The 18,764-nt window shown below is 34.1% G+C and overlaps 1 protein-coding gene across 2 annotated transcripts in view; it reads left to right on the forward strand.

The window, feature by feature from the left end:
• LOC106461373 (CUGBP Elav-like family member 2) overlaps positions 1–18,764 on the forward strand; it is a 166,239-nt gene that overhangs the window by 49,962 nt on the left and 97,513 nt on the right. For both annotated transcript variants that reach the window (XM_022388480.1, XM_013921194.2), the window contains exon 2: positions 6,339–6,949. In XM_022388480.1, the coding sequence (XP_022244188.1) occupies positions 6,860–6,949 (90 nt within the window). In that variant the 5' untranslated portion in view covers positions 6,339–6,859. The remainder of the gene's footprint in view (positions 1–6,338; positions 6,950–18,764) is intronic.

Here is an 18,764-nt window from a genome sequence, read left to right on the forward strand (position 1 = left end):
TACTTTTAAAGTTATTGATTATTTCCTAATGTTGTTGATGTTTAGCGCACTTCCATACAATGCGATTGTCCGCGCTCTGCCTACAACGGGGATCGACCCCCCTCCCCCCGCGATTGTAAACTGCTGCCCCATTGAGTAGCTGTTTTATAATGTATTAAGTGTGAAAACCTTAAAAAAAGATTACGTCGTAGTTTCTCAAATTTTGAGCGGAAGTAAAAATATTAGTGCTTACAAAGTTTGTAAATTTTTTATTTATTTCGTATGTTTAATAATTTAAAATTTTGATATTTAATCAAAGCGAGGTAGTTCTTTAGGCAGATTCTTTACATGAATGACTCAAGTTTTTTTATGCAGTTTCTTTGTCCATAGCTCTTTGAAATAGTAAGATATGCCTATTAAGTTAGAGAACAAAAAAAAGTTTGGTTGTTTTAGAGCAAAGCCACATTGGGCTATTTGCCATGTCGATCGCGAGGAATCGAACCCCGGATTTTAGTATTGTATGTCCTTAGACTTACCATTATCCCACCGGGGGATGAACAAAAAAGATATACACAAATCTTGATATTCTCGAGATTTCTGACAGCTAGTTCCGTTTACTCTGGTTTCGGTTTTGTTCTTTGCTACACACGATATTATATTATTTTATGATTAGCTATTAAGTTTTACCCTGTACCCGTTTTAATGCTAGTGGAACGCAGTTCTAAGTATTGAAGAAAGCCTTACATACAGGGGTAACACTGAAAAATAACTATGAAAAGAAACTATATTTTTTGTGTTCTCTGTTTGTTTGTTGTTATTTTATTTCGTATTACAAAGAGTGTTAAGAACAAAAGTGTCAACAATTATAAAGTAATTCACTGTGCTTCAAACATCTTCCGTCGTTCCCACCGTCTATCTTAATAGTGAGGTTAGGAGAGAAATATATACATAATATAATTTTGTTTCAGTAATATGTACCAGATTAGATATTTTGATTTTTTCAATTTTTAAAATATTCTAGTACTAGTTTTAGCCTATAAGAGCATTTTTATTTTGCTTACCTACTTATCTTACACATATAAACGTATAATTATACCCTATACTTTCTATCTTTAATCAGTTAATTGTAATACTGCATTGTAAAAAGAAAAAGAAAAACCTGTGTTAAAATAACACAACTTGTGATTTGTGGATCATAAGTTTCGTGTTTGCACGGCTACAACACAAGTTCATGTTAAAAACAACATATTCTTTGTGTTGAATTGTATCCAGTCTATATACACATGATAACATTTGTAAATTAAGAAATTTCATAACATAAATCAAAGTCGAACGTTGCATGTAAACATTTTTTAAAAACCCTCTGAGATGAAGAGCGATTCGTTTCCACAATTTGCTACTCGTGAACGGTTCAAACCGGGACTGGAAAAATGTGACTTTACAACACAACAAACCAACACAATTTTGATTGAAAACTACTTGAGTTGTTAGAAAACAAAACAAAATAAAAAAACAATTTTGTGTTAATATCGCTAAAGCAATTAGTTGTGTTCCAGTTTACACAAGTCTGTGTTTGGGGAGAGCAAAATTTGTATTGTGGTTATGAAATAACACTATGTTTATGTGCCGATTACAATACAACCTTTTTTTTTTAGAACGTAGCAATCATTTCTTTTCATGAAATATGCTTTTATAAACTTTACAGGGAGTATAAGTAAAGTTGAGAATTGCATAAGCAGAAGCCAACTTCGAGATTCATTTTATGTTTCAACGAAACGATGTCCTTGAAAGGAATGAGCATGTGCTAATCACTTATCTGTGTTTGTCTGATGTACAAACAGACAACTCAGTATAATTAGTTACAAAACTGTCAAACAATTTTACCTAATTTTCTGTCTGATCGGCAGAACTTAATAAACTTAATAAACTCGTGTAACTTAATAAACACGAATATTATAATTCTCACTGTTTGTTTTCTTTCTCGCTAATGGAACTAATAAGTCCAGTATTTCTAGCTGAAATATTATTCTGCTAAGCTTTGTCATAAGAAATTTAATCTCAATCGTCATTGTTAGCATTAAGACTGTCAACAGTACAAGTAACCAAAATATATTTTAACATATCAGTGAAAATTGATACTATAACAGTATATTCGAACTAAACAGCTTTAAATATGGTACTAGTCATCCATCAGCAAAAACACAAACGCTGAAACACACCTGAACTGTTGCACGGAATTTCGATAATACCTTGTAGTGAAAGTATATTTTTGTTACAACTCTAACTTATTATTCCGGGATGTTCTTAACATGTTATTTTATTTTACCATTACTTAATAAAACAGCAGCTCCGAACTCTATTAATCGGGAAAAGCTATATCGTTAATCCTCACAATGTACTAATTAACATACAAATGAGAACACCTGAACAGGAGAAACAATTAACAATCAATAAAGTGTTTTCATCGTTCCACTTCTTCTTACACATAATTTACTTGATACCTTTGAATTCAAATCTTGCAGCTCTCTGGAGAAATTAAAAATTTACAACAGCGAGATTACACAGTTGGTTCATAGCTAATTCATTAAAATAGCGCTGGTATTGTTTCTTACCTTTTTAATGAACGTTAGATCTGGCCTCTTCAATCTCTCATAAAAAAAACACCTTTGACCAGTCATCAACTACGATAATCCAGAATATATATATAAAGCTGGATTGCAATGTATTTCTCCATACAGACTGCTTCTTTCGTATTTTTGTTTTTAGTGTAAATGCTTTCTGCTCAGACCAGAACTCAACCTTGATGGTGCATCACTAGTATATATTCTATTGTATGCCTATTTCTTGATTCATTTAATTCATTGGCATTGCTTTTACAAAGGACTAAAAGAACGAAAAGAAGCTCTAAAGTTTGTAAAAGATAATTTTAAGGCTACACGTTGCATTTTATTACTGTAGCAAGATAGGCAGATTTAAAAGTTCTCAAAAAGCTGGTGTAACAGATAATAAAAATGAAAATTTCCTTTTTTTTTCACATTTCATGGTACGTTACAAAAACATCTGTTGGTCCTTTTTATCGGCTGATTTAGCGTCAGTGGGTCTATTTTAAACTAAAGAAATACTCATCATCTAACAGCTAAATTTTATCTTAATGTTTCACGATAGTCAAGCTATTATATTATCAGTTATTAGAAATGTGCTTGTTGTAACACTATGTAAGCATATTATATCACAACCCTCGTAAGTGTTAAGAACTTCTTATCGAAGCCCCCCCCCCCCAGTGGTACAGCGGTATATCTGTGGACAACACTAGAAACCGGGTTTTAATACCCATGGTGGGCAGAGCACAGATAGCCCATTGTGTTACTTTGTGCTTAACTTCAAACAAACAAACTGATGGAAGGTACATAAACTAATGAAGTCAGTTTCATGTAAACGAACGTACTAGCAATAATTAATTCTATATATTAATATGCCAGAAAACTAAAATCTATACTGATTATGATGTGCCAATCATAAGTCGACATTCTAGGCCGTAAACCCAATAATGCATCATGGCTTTGGAGATTTAGGTTAGTCTTAACTCCATATGGTAAGCTAGCAATGCGAAATAACTTTCATAAGTGTAATCATTATTCAATATTATTACAAATATTACATTCAGTAAAATTAAATGACATAAAGAGTTAATACAGAAAAATGCATTAGGTCATTACTTACAAAACATATGAAGTCCTTTACTCCTGCGATCCCTATAGTTTACCAATACACAAAACGCGAATATACTTAAGCACTCATGTATTTGCAGAAGTACGTATTGAACAACAACAACAAAAAAAAAGCTAAAAGTTACAAAACAGATTAATAAACAGCAAACAAGCCACCATTCTCGTGAATTATTCCAATGTTTTGTCATTAAGTACTCAGAGTTTGCTCTGTACACAATAGTTATGTGAAGTTATCTTATTATTCTGTCATTAATTAAGTAACCAGTTTTCGCTCTAAACTTCAGAATCATGGAATATGTGAAGTTATTTTGATATTTTGTCATTAAGTAACCGAAGTTTGCGCCGGACTCAACATTTACTGGAATGTGTGCGTGCGTGTTTTATAGCAAATCCACATAGGGCTATCTGCTATGCCCACCGAGGGAATCAAACCCCTGATTTTAGCGTTGTAAATCCGTAGGTTAAGCGCTGTCCCACCGGGGAACAACTACTGTGGTATGTGAGTTATTTCAGTGTTTTGTCATGAGTTGTTTAATACTCAGTTCCGGTTGTAAACAAACGCATAGATTATATTAGATAACTTTAGTGAGATAAGCTAACAGCATTAACAATGAATTGTTTAATAATCAGTTCTCGTTATAAACAAACATTGAATCAAACACATAGATTATGTTAGATAACTTTGGTGACATAAGCTAGCAAAAATTAATCATGAGTTGTTTAATAAACAATTCCGGTTATAAATAAACATCGAATCAAACACGCAGATTATGTTAGATAACCTTGGTGACATAAACTAGCAAGAATTAATCATGAGTTGTTTAATAAACAATTCCGGTAATAAATAAACATTGAATCAAACACATAGATTATGTTATATATTCTTGGTTAGATAAATCAACCGTAAATTGTCATGAGTTGTCTAATACCGATGCCATTTGAGAATGTTAAAAATTGAGTTTTACATACAGACAGTGCATCAGATAAACAATCCTCTTGACATAAAACGTTTCCTGAATTAGGATTTTACACATTACTGCCGCCTAATTGATGCTAACCAACGGCATCTATCGTATATTTTTATTTATTTTTACTTATTTTCATTATTTATTGAAACATATGTCTGATGAAATGCCATGCATTTACAACACACAGTTAGTGATGTTAAGTAGCTGATCTTTAAGTCTGTGTTTGAAAGAAGAAATTTTAAGCCAATGATCTACACATATTTATATAAAGCAGAGTTTTTGTCTATCTGTTTGTCTGTTGTAACAAGTTATTGCGAAGAACTTGTTGAACAATGTCGAGTTTAGCATCTGTTTAAAGTTTACCACCTTAATGCTGTCCTCAAGGAGCGTGAAGTTCGGTAGTAAAATACGTGGAGCCGATGCCAAACGAAAGTGATGTTCAATTTCAAACGTAGAACGAGTACCTTTGCGTGAAACGATCAGAGTATGTGCTACGGCTTATATAGTGGAAGGCGACGGCCCACACCCCTTTACAAAATTAGTACCAGAAAACTACGTCAATGTAATTCAAATCATCAAACATCGCACGAAAAGATAATAGATAATTAGTTGCAGGATCAACTGCAAAATATATAACGCTAATGATAAGTAACTGCAATAATAATAACCAAAAAGATTTGAGAATATTCCGAATCATTAGCATCTAACAAATGCAGGCGAAATATTACTTAGCATACAAAAAGCAATTCATTCAGCAAGTTTAGGACCCAGGTCCCGAGGTTTCCAAACACTCTCTAGCCGAGATCAGTTTTGATTATGATAGTAACCAATTTTGTAATACCTATTAGTTACAGAAGAGACGATCTTAATGTCTGTCAATACTATGAGATATTACAATAATTTGAATGAATTAAATCAACCCCGGAAGTATTCGATATTTTTGCACCATACAACCAAACAAAGATATATACTTCATACTATCTAAAGTATTAGGTCAACATACCATTGAGAATGGGTTATTCGCTATTGGTGCTGGGATCCCATACGAACAGGAAATGAGATAATCTTTAACGTCAGTCGCAGCCTGAACTCTGTGAGTAAGCAGTGGTGAGTAAGCATGTGGTGTAATAGACCGCCACTCCTCTTCCAAAGCAGTTAGAAGTGTAGCGAAATTTTATGGTTTGTTAAAATAAAAAGTTTAATAACCAGGTTACAAGGCCTTCTAATTTTTACTTTATCTTTTGATTTTATATTTAAGTTAGGAAAATGGAGTCCGAAGTAAGTGATGGTCCCTGTATAGTGGATGGGACCTTTGACCCTCCCCTCCTATTTAGACGCTAACGTGTTAGCACTGCTTTATAAATTGTGTATTAATATGGCTGACGTAACCGGAATATTCTATTAATCACTATTCTTATGTCTTTAAGGCGTTTCTTGTTTGACGACATGTTACAAAACTTTGAATTCTATAGTCCTGAGAAAATACTATTTAACAGAGCATTTTATGTGTAAAATTCTCCGTCAATATTTCACATATACGGCAGAACATAAGTTTTATTTTTCTCATTAGAGGTCTGTTAATTGCATATATTATAAAAATTCACTACATACTTGTATTCCAAAATGTCGAATCTTTCAGTTTTTTGTTTTTCTTCCTGTACAGTCAACTGTTGAAACCACGCCACCTGTTAACGGACATTTGACATAGCCGTGTGGTAATCGATATCAACGATCACATGGACGTGGCAACAGCTTCGAGAGCCTGATCGGCGCTGAAGTCAGTCCACATCAGTTTTAAGAAGAACTGGAACTGCAGCCCGTGGTCGGTCTCAGTGGATGAATTAACGGTGACATACGTATTACGTAGTACAAGTAGACAAGAATATACGGTATCTGTAAGTAACTAGAAAATTGTAGTAACTCTCAAGCTAAATCAGCTTGAACGAAGTAATAGCTAACCGATTTAGATTAGCCACTAATCTTGAATTATCTGCGACGTCAGTTCCGGAATCCAGGATTTCTTGAATATGTTTTGACTGGTCTCAAGGAGGACCGCCACACGATCAATCCTGATGACTTATCGACCCGTTGAAGTAAAACCCCCCAGCAGAAGGCTGAACAAGCGGTTCAAAACTAAGGCCACAGTGGGTTCTAAAGGAGCTTTCAGTCGGCACTTTCTTCAGAATGCTTTTTGCGAAAACTCTCTTTAAGAAGACTAGCAGATTGTCCTTCGCTGCCCATCTCCCCTTGCCACTGCAGTGCTTGGCCTTGCTGGTATATATATATGTTATTAGCTACCTGAATTTGGCTGTACCCTAACTTTAGTTCTTGTTGTTTTTTATCTCCGTGTTTCTTCTTTTGCTATCTTAATGTTTCTCTACTTACAAGACCTACTAAGAAATTTACTCAGCTGATGTAGTTTTGCTCTTCTCTACTCTCTACTCACCAAACGTTTTAAATGCACACAATAAATTTTGTGTAAATCATTGTAAATACAACTCCTTTTCTTACTTGGCAAAACAAACTAACTTAAAGTGGTGGAAATTTGGAATTTACAAATTTTTCAAAATACACTGATGTTACTTGTGAAACAGCTCATATTGCAACGACTTAAGCAATGCTATGGTTTTTACTCTTGCACACATTACTGAATATCGTGTGTCCACAATTTCATCTTTTTTCCTCTCATATTTTATAATATAATACGCATCCTACTAATTTCATGTACATAAATGTATGTAGATAGAGAGACCCTTTGTAAAATTGGCAGAATGTAAACCTTCCAAATTCACATCTTCCTGCATTGTAAATTTACTATATTATGTTGACAGGGATTTCAAATAATAACTGTTGCATTTAGTCTTATGTTTCGCTCCTACTTTTGCTATAACATTATAAAATCCTAGTTTTTATTTGCCATTAAACTCTGAAAATCCTAGACCCAAAAACATATTTTCTTTTCGTGTTACATCGAACTAAAATGTAAACAAAATTATTAAATAATTAACATGAGTTTAATTGTACAATAGCATTTTGTGTTATGAAACTGCTTCTTATTGATACTTTACTTTCACAACTATCGGACCCATCAGTACTAGTTTCATTCCAGCTAGATGAGTGTGTTTCAGAAGCTCACTCTATAATGTAAGGGAAAATACGCGAATATTGTTTAACACAAGTTTCACTTTAGTTATATTAGTGTTTTAGAAGCCCACACTTTGTATTATAAGGAAGAGTCCAAACGTTTGGTTTGTTTTAAATTTCGCGCGAGGGCTATCTGTGCTAGGAGGTCCTAATTTAACAGTGAAAGACTAGAGGGAAGGCAGCTAGTCATTACCACCCACCGCCAACTCTTGGACTACTCTTTTACCGAAGAATAGTGTGATTGACTGAAAGGGCGAACATGTTTAGTGAGACGGAGATTCGAACCCGCGACCCTCAGATTGCGAGTAAAACGCTCTAACCACCTGGCCATGCAGGGCCGAGTCCAAACGTAAACTCAGGTTTTCGTATACAAGTATTTTTCATATACTCAACAATATTAGTAAAAATATATGACGAATGGACTTTAGTACGCCTGTCTCCTTTAACTCATTCACTGCGTCTGTCACTTATACGAGTCGGGATTTTTTCTTCCGTACTCTGTTAGTAAGAATATATGACGAATGGACTTTAGTACGCCTGTCTCCTTTAACTCATTCACTGCGTCTGTCACTTATACGGGTCGGGATTTTTTCTTCCGTACTCTGCGGCTGTTCCGTATATGGGATTTCATTTTTAAATGTCCCGCGTGAACTGGTAAGAAGTATTTATGAGTGTTGAGGCATTCTTCATACACCCAAGCAATTTTACTGAATAATGATGAATCATTTTTTGTCGTTTCTCGTCAGTGCCCCCTCACGATGTCAACGCAGTGTACGAAAGAAAAAAAGTCCGACCCGTATATATGGCATCCGCAGTGAATGGGTTAATTGAATTTCAATGGATAAATGTATATGTCTGGAAATGTTTTTACGTTTATACCCATAACAAGCTATAAATACATCTAAGAAAGAGTTCAGATTTTAGTCAGTGATTAACGGGAGAAAAAGTCAGAACAATATGCAATTAACTCGTACGTCAGATCTTGGGAGTTATTTAAGTTTTTCTAACACAGTACTGTATTGCTTAAACAATATGCGGATAAATTGGCGATTCATATCCGGGTAGTGGTATGGTAAGCACTAAGGGTTAAACACATTCCAATCAGTGTAGTGGTATGGTAAGCACTAAGGGTTAAACACATTCCAATCAGTGTAGTGGTATGGTAAGCACTAAGGGTTAAACACATGCCAATCAGTGTAGTGGTATGGTAAGCACTAAGGGTTAAACACATTCCAATCAGTGTAGTGGTATGGTAAGCACTAAGGGTTAAACACACATTCCTATTCGGATAGTGGTATTGTTGGCTAGTAGGGGTTAAATACATTCCAGTCCGTGTAGTGGTATGGTAAACACTGAAGGTTAAATACATTCCGATCCGGGTAATAGTATGATAGGCACTAAGAGTTAAACACTCTGATTCGGGTAGTGGTATGATAAAAACTAAGGGTTAAACACATTCTGATTAGGGTAGTGGTATGGTAGGCACTAAGGATTAAACACATTCCGATTCGGGTAGTGCTGGTAACGGTATGGTAAGTTAGTAAGGGTTAAACACAGTTCGATCCGGGTAGTGGTATGGTAGGTTAGTAAGGGTTAAATTAAACACATTCGTGGGTAAACGCCACGTGAAGAGTGCTTTTCCCGCCACTACATTAGTAGGTCAATGTGATGTAAACTGTGAAGGTAGAGCCTAAAGGACGACTTGTCCTCTCATTACTTGTAAGAAAACGTACACCCTGAACCAGAAAAGGTGTTATTTCACACTTTTATAGAAAGAAGCTACACCCAAAGATGTGTATATTTACACCCTTCTTCAGAAAATGTGATTTCACACCCAGAAAAAAATTATTAAATACTAAATAGTAATATTATTAAGAAGTACCAATGTATAAATTTTGAAGATTTAGCATTTTCTAAAAGAATTATGATAAAATTTGTAGTACTCATAATATTATCTTAATGTAAATAATTCTGTTATCAGTTCTTTTTTAATATTTCACTTACCATTTACATGACTTTCTATTCTGTATATAATTTCACATCTTTTCATTCATATTAGGAGTATGTCCCTGATCTAAATTTATACCTTTGAGAGTGTACATTCTCAACCTGTTAGCAACAGGGTGTGTTTGTTGGAGTCATTTCTTAATTACACTTTTTTTTATTTGAGTGTATACTTCTTTCTCCCAAGAAGTAAAATTCGAGGCTTACAGTTTTAAGACATCACTTGGTGATTGGTTTCTTCCAGCGTAATTTCACGAGACTCGTATCAAATTTTCTAACGATGTTACTCCTTAAAAGCTTTAATTAGCAATCTCACTGTTTTATTTAAACTTTGTCACGTTTCTTTGGCAAACTTCTTTTAAACTGTATTCACATGCATTTTCATTCTGCAATAGCAAAAAAAAAAATCCGTTTGTTACGAATTTGTCAGATAAACAAGCTTCTCTAATATAGCTATTCCACGGCGAGTAAATTCCTTCAAATTCAGTGTAAGTGTAGCGTATAACTTTTGCTTTTAGTGTCCCTGTTGTCAAGTTGCTCATCTGAAGCTATTTATTTGAATTAATAGCACTGCGTCGCTCGAAAGCCATGCATTATACGAAGCAGCTTTCTACAGCTCAACCCTATTAATTATGTATTGATATGAAACGATAAACCTCTGAACACTAACACTTGTTCACATTTATGTACGTCTTTCGTAATATATTGTACGAACATTCCCTTCCCTACAGGTGCTTATGTATTATTGCCTTGACATCGGTTGTGTTGGAAGACGTTTTTAGAATAATCTTTCTTTACGGTCCTGCGGTGGTTCAGGGGTAATTCTGAGGGCTTTTAACGCTAAAAATCAAGTTTCGATACTCGCGCTAGGCACCGCACAGGTAGCCTATTGTGTAGCTTCAAGCTTAATAAGTAACTAAATAAATAGCTTTCAGATAGGAAATATGAGAAAATTCCAGCTTTAACGAGATTCCATGAAATTGTTTTATTGGGAATTCACATAGCCACCAAAATATGCCCTATGAAGCTGTTTTATCATATATTTTGACTTCTAAGCTGATGGTACAGTAAGAACATATAACCACATACTGTCATTCTGTTAAAGTAATAGATCTTGAATCCTCAAGAGTAACTTAATTTTAACTAAGTCTTACCCGGCTATTTCAACTTTGAACATTAGGATAACTGTGACATCGAGAAATATCAACTTTAACCTTCGTCTCTCAAGTTTCCAATTTCGACCATCATCATGTCTAAAACGTTCATATCAATTGGGTGTCTTAACGGTGGCTATCGAAATGTATTTCACAGATTCTTGCTTCTTGGCTCTAAAACTGATTTATATTTCTCTTACTCTGAAAAAAAATCACATGAAAACTTGCAACTCTATACACAAGCTTTAAGTTCTTTTTCTTTACACCATTCTGTGAAATAGATGAGCTAGATATTTTTTGATCAGCTGGAAATATTTTCTTTTACTTAAAGGAGCAATGTCATCTATCTTATACCGTACAGAACACGCTGAATTAAATGATCCTAAAATCAAACTTTAAACCTAGATTCCTCGTAAACAACGTGACAGTAGAACCAAATTAAACATATTTATATTTGTTAAGTATTTCGTATAATGTTAAACAGTCAGAATAAAAATATATATATTATAAATCAAGGCCAAGGACAATTCTTTACACGAGTGAGGGGATTTTTTTATAGAACGAATTACTTTTTTAAACATTCGTAAGCGCATGGAGATCACGTAAATTGATGGTTGCTCACATCGCATTTAGCGCATGAAATATCTTAAAATCGAATCAAATGAGCGAAATTTTAAGGGTACTTCTTCCTTTCTGTTGAACCCCGAAAAGTTGTTATGCTAAATTACACAATACATTTCCGTAAAAAATTGCCGTAAACATTATTGCCCCTCTGTAAATTTCTTTAAGTAAAGTAACTTGTTAAAAAACTTTCGTGTTTTTATTTTTTGTAAAACGTCTGAAAAGCTGTTATCTGAATTTAGAGAATAAGCATGATTTTTTCGTTACACCTCAGCCTCAACTCTCTAGGGAATAACATAACCAAACCGAATTAGCTCCAAACGTGTAATTCTCTCAAACCAAATGATTAATAATTCAGTCTATTTTATTCAAAGTGAATCACAGAGAATAATATGCTCTAAACTGTTCATGATTCATGACCACACCTTAAAAATATGTCGTAATGTTTCATTCATTTGGTGCGCCATCAGGCGGTGAGAATCAGTTATTCATGGCAAGGTGTTGCTGTATGTCTCTCAAAGTATTCTTAACAGAATATGAAACCGTTCTCAAACTAATGGCACAGTTAGAAGGACATTTGGACAAGACACATCATCATCATCTATAACAAAAACATGCGACCGTGTGCTTGTATGTATATATATATATATAATTTAAAACACCAAGGAACCTTATGGTCCTTGTAGGCCATCTTATCCACTAAACTAAACTTTAGATTAAATATAACACACTCAAAGCCAGCTCTTATCCTCCAAATATTTATCAAGTCTTCCCTTAAATTCTCTTAAATTAACTGCACCCACCACATCTGAAGGCAACCCATTCGAATGGCCAACCACCCTGTTAGAAAAATATAGCTATCTTAGATGAAGATAACTAATACCCTGCCAAAATTTATATTTGTGTTGTAGACCTACTGTTCTTACCATTAAATATGAAAAACGATGATGCATCAACACTATCAGTTCACCTAACAATCTTAAATATCTCAATCAGATCCCGTCTAACTCTTCTTTTTTCAAAATAAAATAATTTCAGAGATCTTAACTTGCCCTCGTACGACAACCTTTCTATTTCATATATGGATTCTGGAGTCTTAGAATACCTGTTACAAGATTGGACATAATGTGTTCGGTAAAATCTAGAAGTTGAATCATTGCACTAGGAACAGATTTCACAAAGCCGATCTGCAAATCAGACGCTCAATGGGTTATTTTCTTCTCAAAGCCATACAGAAAATTCACGAGTCCAGTGAACCTATGATGTGTAGATCAATATATACTTATTTTACAGATGACTCGCACTTCATTCTGCATCCAAGTAACAGGCGGATACTCTATTTAAAAGCATCTGAAACCATATATTAGCCAATGTTCTTACAGGAGCGTGACGCATATAGCGGCTATGGAGCTATCATACGGATAGGAATGAGCTTTTTTGGACGAACTGATCTCTAATGTTGTAAAACGTTACTATTAATGACAAACATTCTGGGAACAGCATGGCTGTCACTACCAAATTCTAGGCCTTCTACAAGGTATTTAATTATATCTCCATTTCAGTACATATGTTTGGCCCATAAAAAGGGAAAGTTATTTTAACTGCCTAGAAATATGTACTTCTGTATTCACGCGCATTTATGTAGCTATTAATATGTGAAAATTTACATTTTAATCGCTTACGCTAACAATTATTCAACTCGTTTTTGGAATTTCACCTTTTTGCAACACTACTTTTGATGGGCAGCATGGCCACCCCTGTGAAACAATCCTTGGGCATCAACGATGTCAGATAAATTTGAAATTAATTTTAACTTTGAAAATGTGTTCTTAGCAACGTAAAACGTAAATAAGGGGACGATAAGTATTTTTTCTAGAATGATACCTTTCCTTAAATATTCGTAAGTGCATATAAACCAAATTCTAATACCGTTTTTGCTCCATTGATGGCGAATTAATCCTAACTTCAGCTTAATTAATGATAAAGCCAGCCTTAACCGTGCTAAACTGATCAACATAGTCCTTGAAGTAGAAGAAATTCACGAAATGAAGTGGTCCTCACGCTCTTAGGACTTCACATTTGTCCAGCGTGTGAGAAATGTTCTTGGGAGATTTCGAGCATGGTAATTCTAGGAACTAAAGATGCCCTGGAAACAGTTGTCGCGACACCTGAGAACCTCCTCAACACTATGATTTTAAGCATGTGACATTAATGCCAGTCTATTCTTGTTGTTTGTGACGAACGTACCCTATTTTGAAGTGGAATCTCATGCTGTGAAATTATGTCAAACCACCTCTACCAAGTGTTCGTTTACGAGCTTAAGTTGAGTGACTTATTTATATTTTTGATCATATGCTGAATCATGAGATACTAGGTTTGCGTAAAAATTGAACTGAAGAGGTGAATGGTATTATTTTATACAATGGTTTTAATTCGGAAACTTAAAATATCCTGAGTTCAAATTATCCTTTAATTGCTTCGTGCAACTTGTAAATCCAAACACAGGCTACATATCTGTTTAATTTAAATTATATGTATGTTTGTGCGTGTGTATGCGCATGCATGCAAGTATGTAGTATTGTTACAGAACAAAATTTGAAGACCCCTCTCTGTGTTTGTGCATATCTATTAAATAAGATTCATAATGGAGACCTGATAAGCCGTGTTGAGGTTCTGCTCTGATGGTTACATGACGAATGTTCATTAACTGTCTCGGTTACACACAAATACGAGGTTTTGCCCAACATGCTATTAAATGTAACATTACCAGTTCATACTCCTCTCGTCCTTTAGTAATTACTTGTATACAGACAGAGTATGATAAACGTCATAAACATCCTAATTATGAATAATTACAAGTTAAATTATACATTCTATATTCATGAATTTCTTTGATTACTATTGATTTTGACAACAACATAGTTTTCATTCTTTCTTTTAACTGGTTTAGCTACATTAACAACCTTGGTGAGATGATAATACCTTAACAAAGTCTTGTATTTATAACATTTGACCTGTAACGATAAGTTGTCGTAAACACACGTCTTTACGTTAACTTTCGATACAAAAAACTACCTACATAGATCAGAACTAAGAATGAATTATAATTAATAAACTACTATAATTTACCATTTAAACTATGTGTATGCAAAGTCGTAAACAAACTTACAATTCTTTGATAGATTGTTTAGGCAGAGTATTCATGATGAAATTTAATTGAGTGGACGGCAACTGCCTGTTGTAGAAACACTGTAGAAGACAACGTTTCGAAAGTCTTCCGTACAGAGACGAAAAGCGGAAGACTTTCGAAACGTTGTCCTATACACTTACGTTTCTACAACAGGCAGTTGCTGCCCATTTAACTAAATGTTATCAAACTTATTATAATGTATTGATTTATCAGTCAGGTACCCTCGCTGTTATCGATATTTTCGGTTGTAATCTCGATAATAAATCACGAGGTTCGGCCACCTTAGGAGATTTAGGTTACTTCTAAATCCAAATACTAAATTAATCATGCAAAATGTTCGTAGTCTAACATAACATTTAAGTCTAGGCTGTTTTATCCACCAAATGTATATAAATTCAAATTTATCCCTTATCGTTCAAATATTTATCAAGCTTTTCCTTAAATTCCCTAAAATTTACTGCTTCTACCACATCTGAAAAGTAACCCATTCCAAAGGCTAATCACCCTATTAAAAAATAAAGCTGTCTTAGCTGAAGATGACTCCTATCCTACTAAAATTTATATTTGTGTTCCCTAGTCTATAATTCTCGCTATTAATTACGAAAAAAAGATGATGCATCGGCACCATCAATTTGTTTAACAATCTTATAACCCTCACTCAGATCCCATACTAAATCTTGTTTTTTCTCAAGAGGAAAAAAATTTATAGACCTTAACCTGTTCTCGTATGGCAACCTTTCTATCCAAGGTATTAATTGCCCTTCTCAGATCCTTTTCCAACAATTCAATGTCATTCCCAAGGTAAAGTTCTAAAGACTAATCACAGTACTCTAAATATGGCTTAATTGTTTTAGAATAACAGCCTAAAACTATTTTTGCCCTACCACTAGCAACAGCACGCTGCTTGGTTAGCATAATAAACTGACTAAACAGAACACCAAGATTCTCTTCTTCCATAACACTGTTAAAGTTATTCCCACCAAAATTATACGCTGCTTGGTTAGCATAATAAACTGACTAAACAGAACACCAAGATTCTCTTCTTCCATAACACTGTTAAGGTTATTCCCACCAAAATTATACTTATTATTCAAATTATTATAATTTACTTGCAGTACTTTACAGTTATTATAATAAAAAGTTATCTCCCATTTATTCGCCCAACTCACCAAATGATTTAAATCCTTTTGTAAAACAGTAACATCCTCCTCGCAGCCAGAAACACCCAAGACTTTAATATCATCAGCAATTTGAGTAATTTATTGACCATTCCTACATCTATGTCATTGATGTAAACCAAAAAAGAGCAAATGTCCTAACATTGAGACACTTGTGACATGAATCAAGTGTGATTGAACTCCATTTGTACCAACCCTATGCTTTCTTCCATCCAGCCACTCTTCTATCCAGTTTGTTAACTTATCCCCCACACCTATAGAGATAATTTCTTTTACAAGCCTTTTATGTGGCACCTTGTCAAATGCTTTCTGAAAATCCAGATACACCAAATCTACACTCTTACTCTCATCTACACAAGCAGTAACCTTTTCAAGAAATGTTAAAAAATTTGTAAGGCAAGATTTTCTCTTAGTGAAACCATATTAACTATCCAATAAGATTCTAAATTTTGTTAAATGACTTTGCAAAGCATCTTTTATCCAACTTTCCAAAACTTTTCCCACAACTGATATAAGGCTAATAGGCCTATAATTACTGGGACAAATTTTATCACCTCTCTTAAAAAGTGGAGTAACATTAGTCAACTTTCAATCCTCTAGCACCTGCTCACTATTCAAGGACTCACATATCGTATTCTTAACCACCTTCAAAACCCCTTGAAAAATATTATCTGGCCCAAGAGCCTTATAACGTTTTAAACTTCTAAATATTTTAAAGAATATCAGATTTAATGTAATCATGTTTCTCAATATTGTTTCCATCTAGCAACTGTTCAGAAAAAGGAGTATTTCTTAAATCTTCATTAGTAAAAATTAAAGAAAAATAGTATAATTTAATAACCGAACCTCATTTAATCATTACATATGAGCCTTCCTTTATCATCGCTCAAAGACCCAACTCCCATCCTAACATTTTGTATCTAAAGTAAGAGTTACTGTTAATTTTTACATTTTCAACCAACTTGTTTTCATATACCCTTTTTGATTTGGTTATTTTCTCTTTATCCAAATCTCTTTATCTTCTATAATCTTTTAAGTTTTCGATTCTAAGTTTTTAGCAGTAAATTCATAATCCATAAGTTTGTGGGACTTTTCTTTAACTTTATCCCTTATACCCCCGACTTACTGCAAGGTATATGTAAATTTTAAATAGTTATGAATACATTTTAAAAAAATTATATGTCTGATCAGTGTCTTCAGTTAACTCAACTTCCCAATTCACGAAAGATAATTCATGTCGCATCTCTTCAATATTTGCTTTTTAAAAATTATGTATATATTAAGTATTTTAATAAATACTGTTAATGAAATAGACATTAAAAAATAGTAGAATATAACTTACCTACACATAAAACCAGGTTTGGTTTATTTGTTTTTTCTAGATATTACGTCTATTACTTTCGAAGATATACAGTAAACGTTAATTGAACACATAGATTTAAGAAGTTTTGTTTCGAAAATTTCTTTAAGCTGCTATTAATACTAAATGTGTTTCACAAGAACTATTGTAGCATAGCTATCCATAATTTTGAACTGATAGATAAGAACGAAAGCAGCTAGCAAACAGTGCTCACCGCCAACTGTTGGGCTGCTCTTATCTGAATAAAGAGTGGAAATTGACCATTACATTTATAGTGTAACCACGGTTTATAAGTGTGGAACGCGTTTTTGTAAAAAAGGGAACACGAGCCATGAACCCTCAGACATACTGTTCGAGCACACTAATCACTAGGCCAAGCCCGGCGTATTATTACAATAGCTAAGTAGAGCGCCATTATTTGTTAGATCATATAATTTTGAAATGAGTTTTATATTTAATTCAATAGTTACTTTGAAGATACTGACTTTTAAACGAATTCCAAGTTTTATTTATTCCAAATTCCACCCATATTAAAATTTGCTCATCTTCGCAGGTGAAAAACAAATTCCTGTACGAGAGGGAAAAACCCAAAAATTTATATAACATTATCCATATTTTAAAGAATAATCAAATAATTGAAGTCACTAAATTAGACTTAGCAGCCTAGTTCGAAATATTAAGAAATTTACCGAGGTTTCTGCCTGTATACCTATAACCCAAAGCATGTAATAATCTGTTCCGAATTACACAAAGGAAGCCTAGAGAAAAAAACAAATAAAAAACACCCAAATTATCGTCCAGACAATGTAGCACAGAAACACGTCGTAAAGGAGTTGGAAACGTGAGCAGTAGTTTACGTAAAACAGAAGTGAAGATGGGCTAGCCTTGTTTTCTAAACAAGTTTTATTAAACTGGACATTTGTATACTTAGAACGCTTTCTTTGTGTTTAGGCGCGGGTTGGCTCTGTAGTAGAGTTCAGGATTTGGAAGGTAGCGAGTCGGATTCGAATCCATGCTACCTACCCTATGGTTCGAAATTAAATCCTTTGCCAAGATACTAAATACTAATCTTCATTATTAACACGTAAATATTCTTTAAATAATATATATATATTTGACAACTTAAAAAAAAAACAAAAAAAGACGGTTCAATGTAATCGCTTGGGGATTTGTTTCAAAGGGATGCGAACCAAGCATCATAGAAGTCACAGTGTGGGGATACTAACCATTATGTTTGTTTGTTTGTTTTGGAATTTCGCGCAAAGCTACACGAGGGCTATCTGCGCTAGCCGTCCCTAATTTAGCAGTGTAAGACTAGAGGGAAGGCAGCTAGTCATCCACCACCCACCGCCTAACTCGTTGGCTTACCTTCTTTAACCAACGTAATAGGTGGGAATTCGGACCGTACACTAATTACTAACCCGGCCCCCTACGGCGT

This window comes from Limulus polyphemus, unplaced genomic scaffold, assembly GCF_000517525.1.
Source record: "Limulus polyphemus unplaced genomic scaffold, Limulus_polyphemus-2.1.2 Scaffold38, whole genome shotgun sequence".
Lineage (NCBI taxonomy): Eukaryota > Metazoa > Arthropoda > Merostomata > Xiphosura > Limulidae > Limulus > Limulus polyphemus.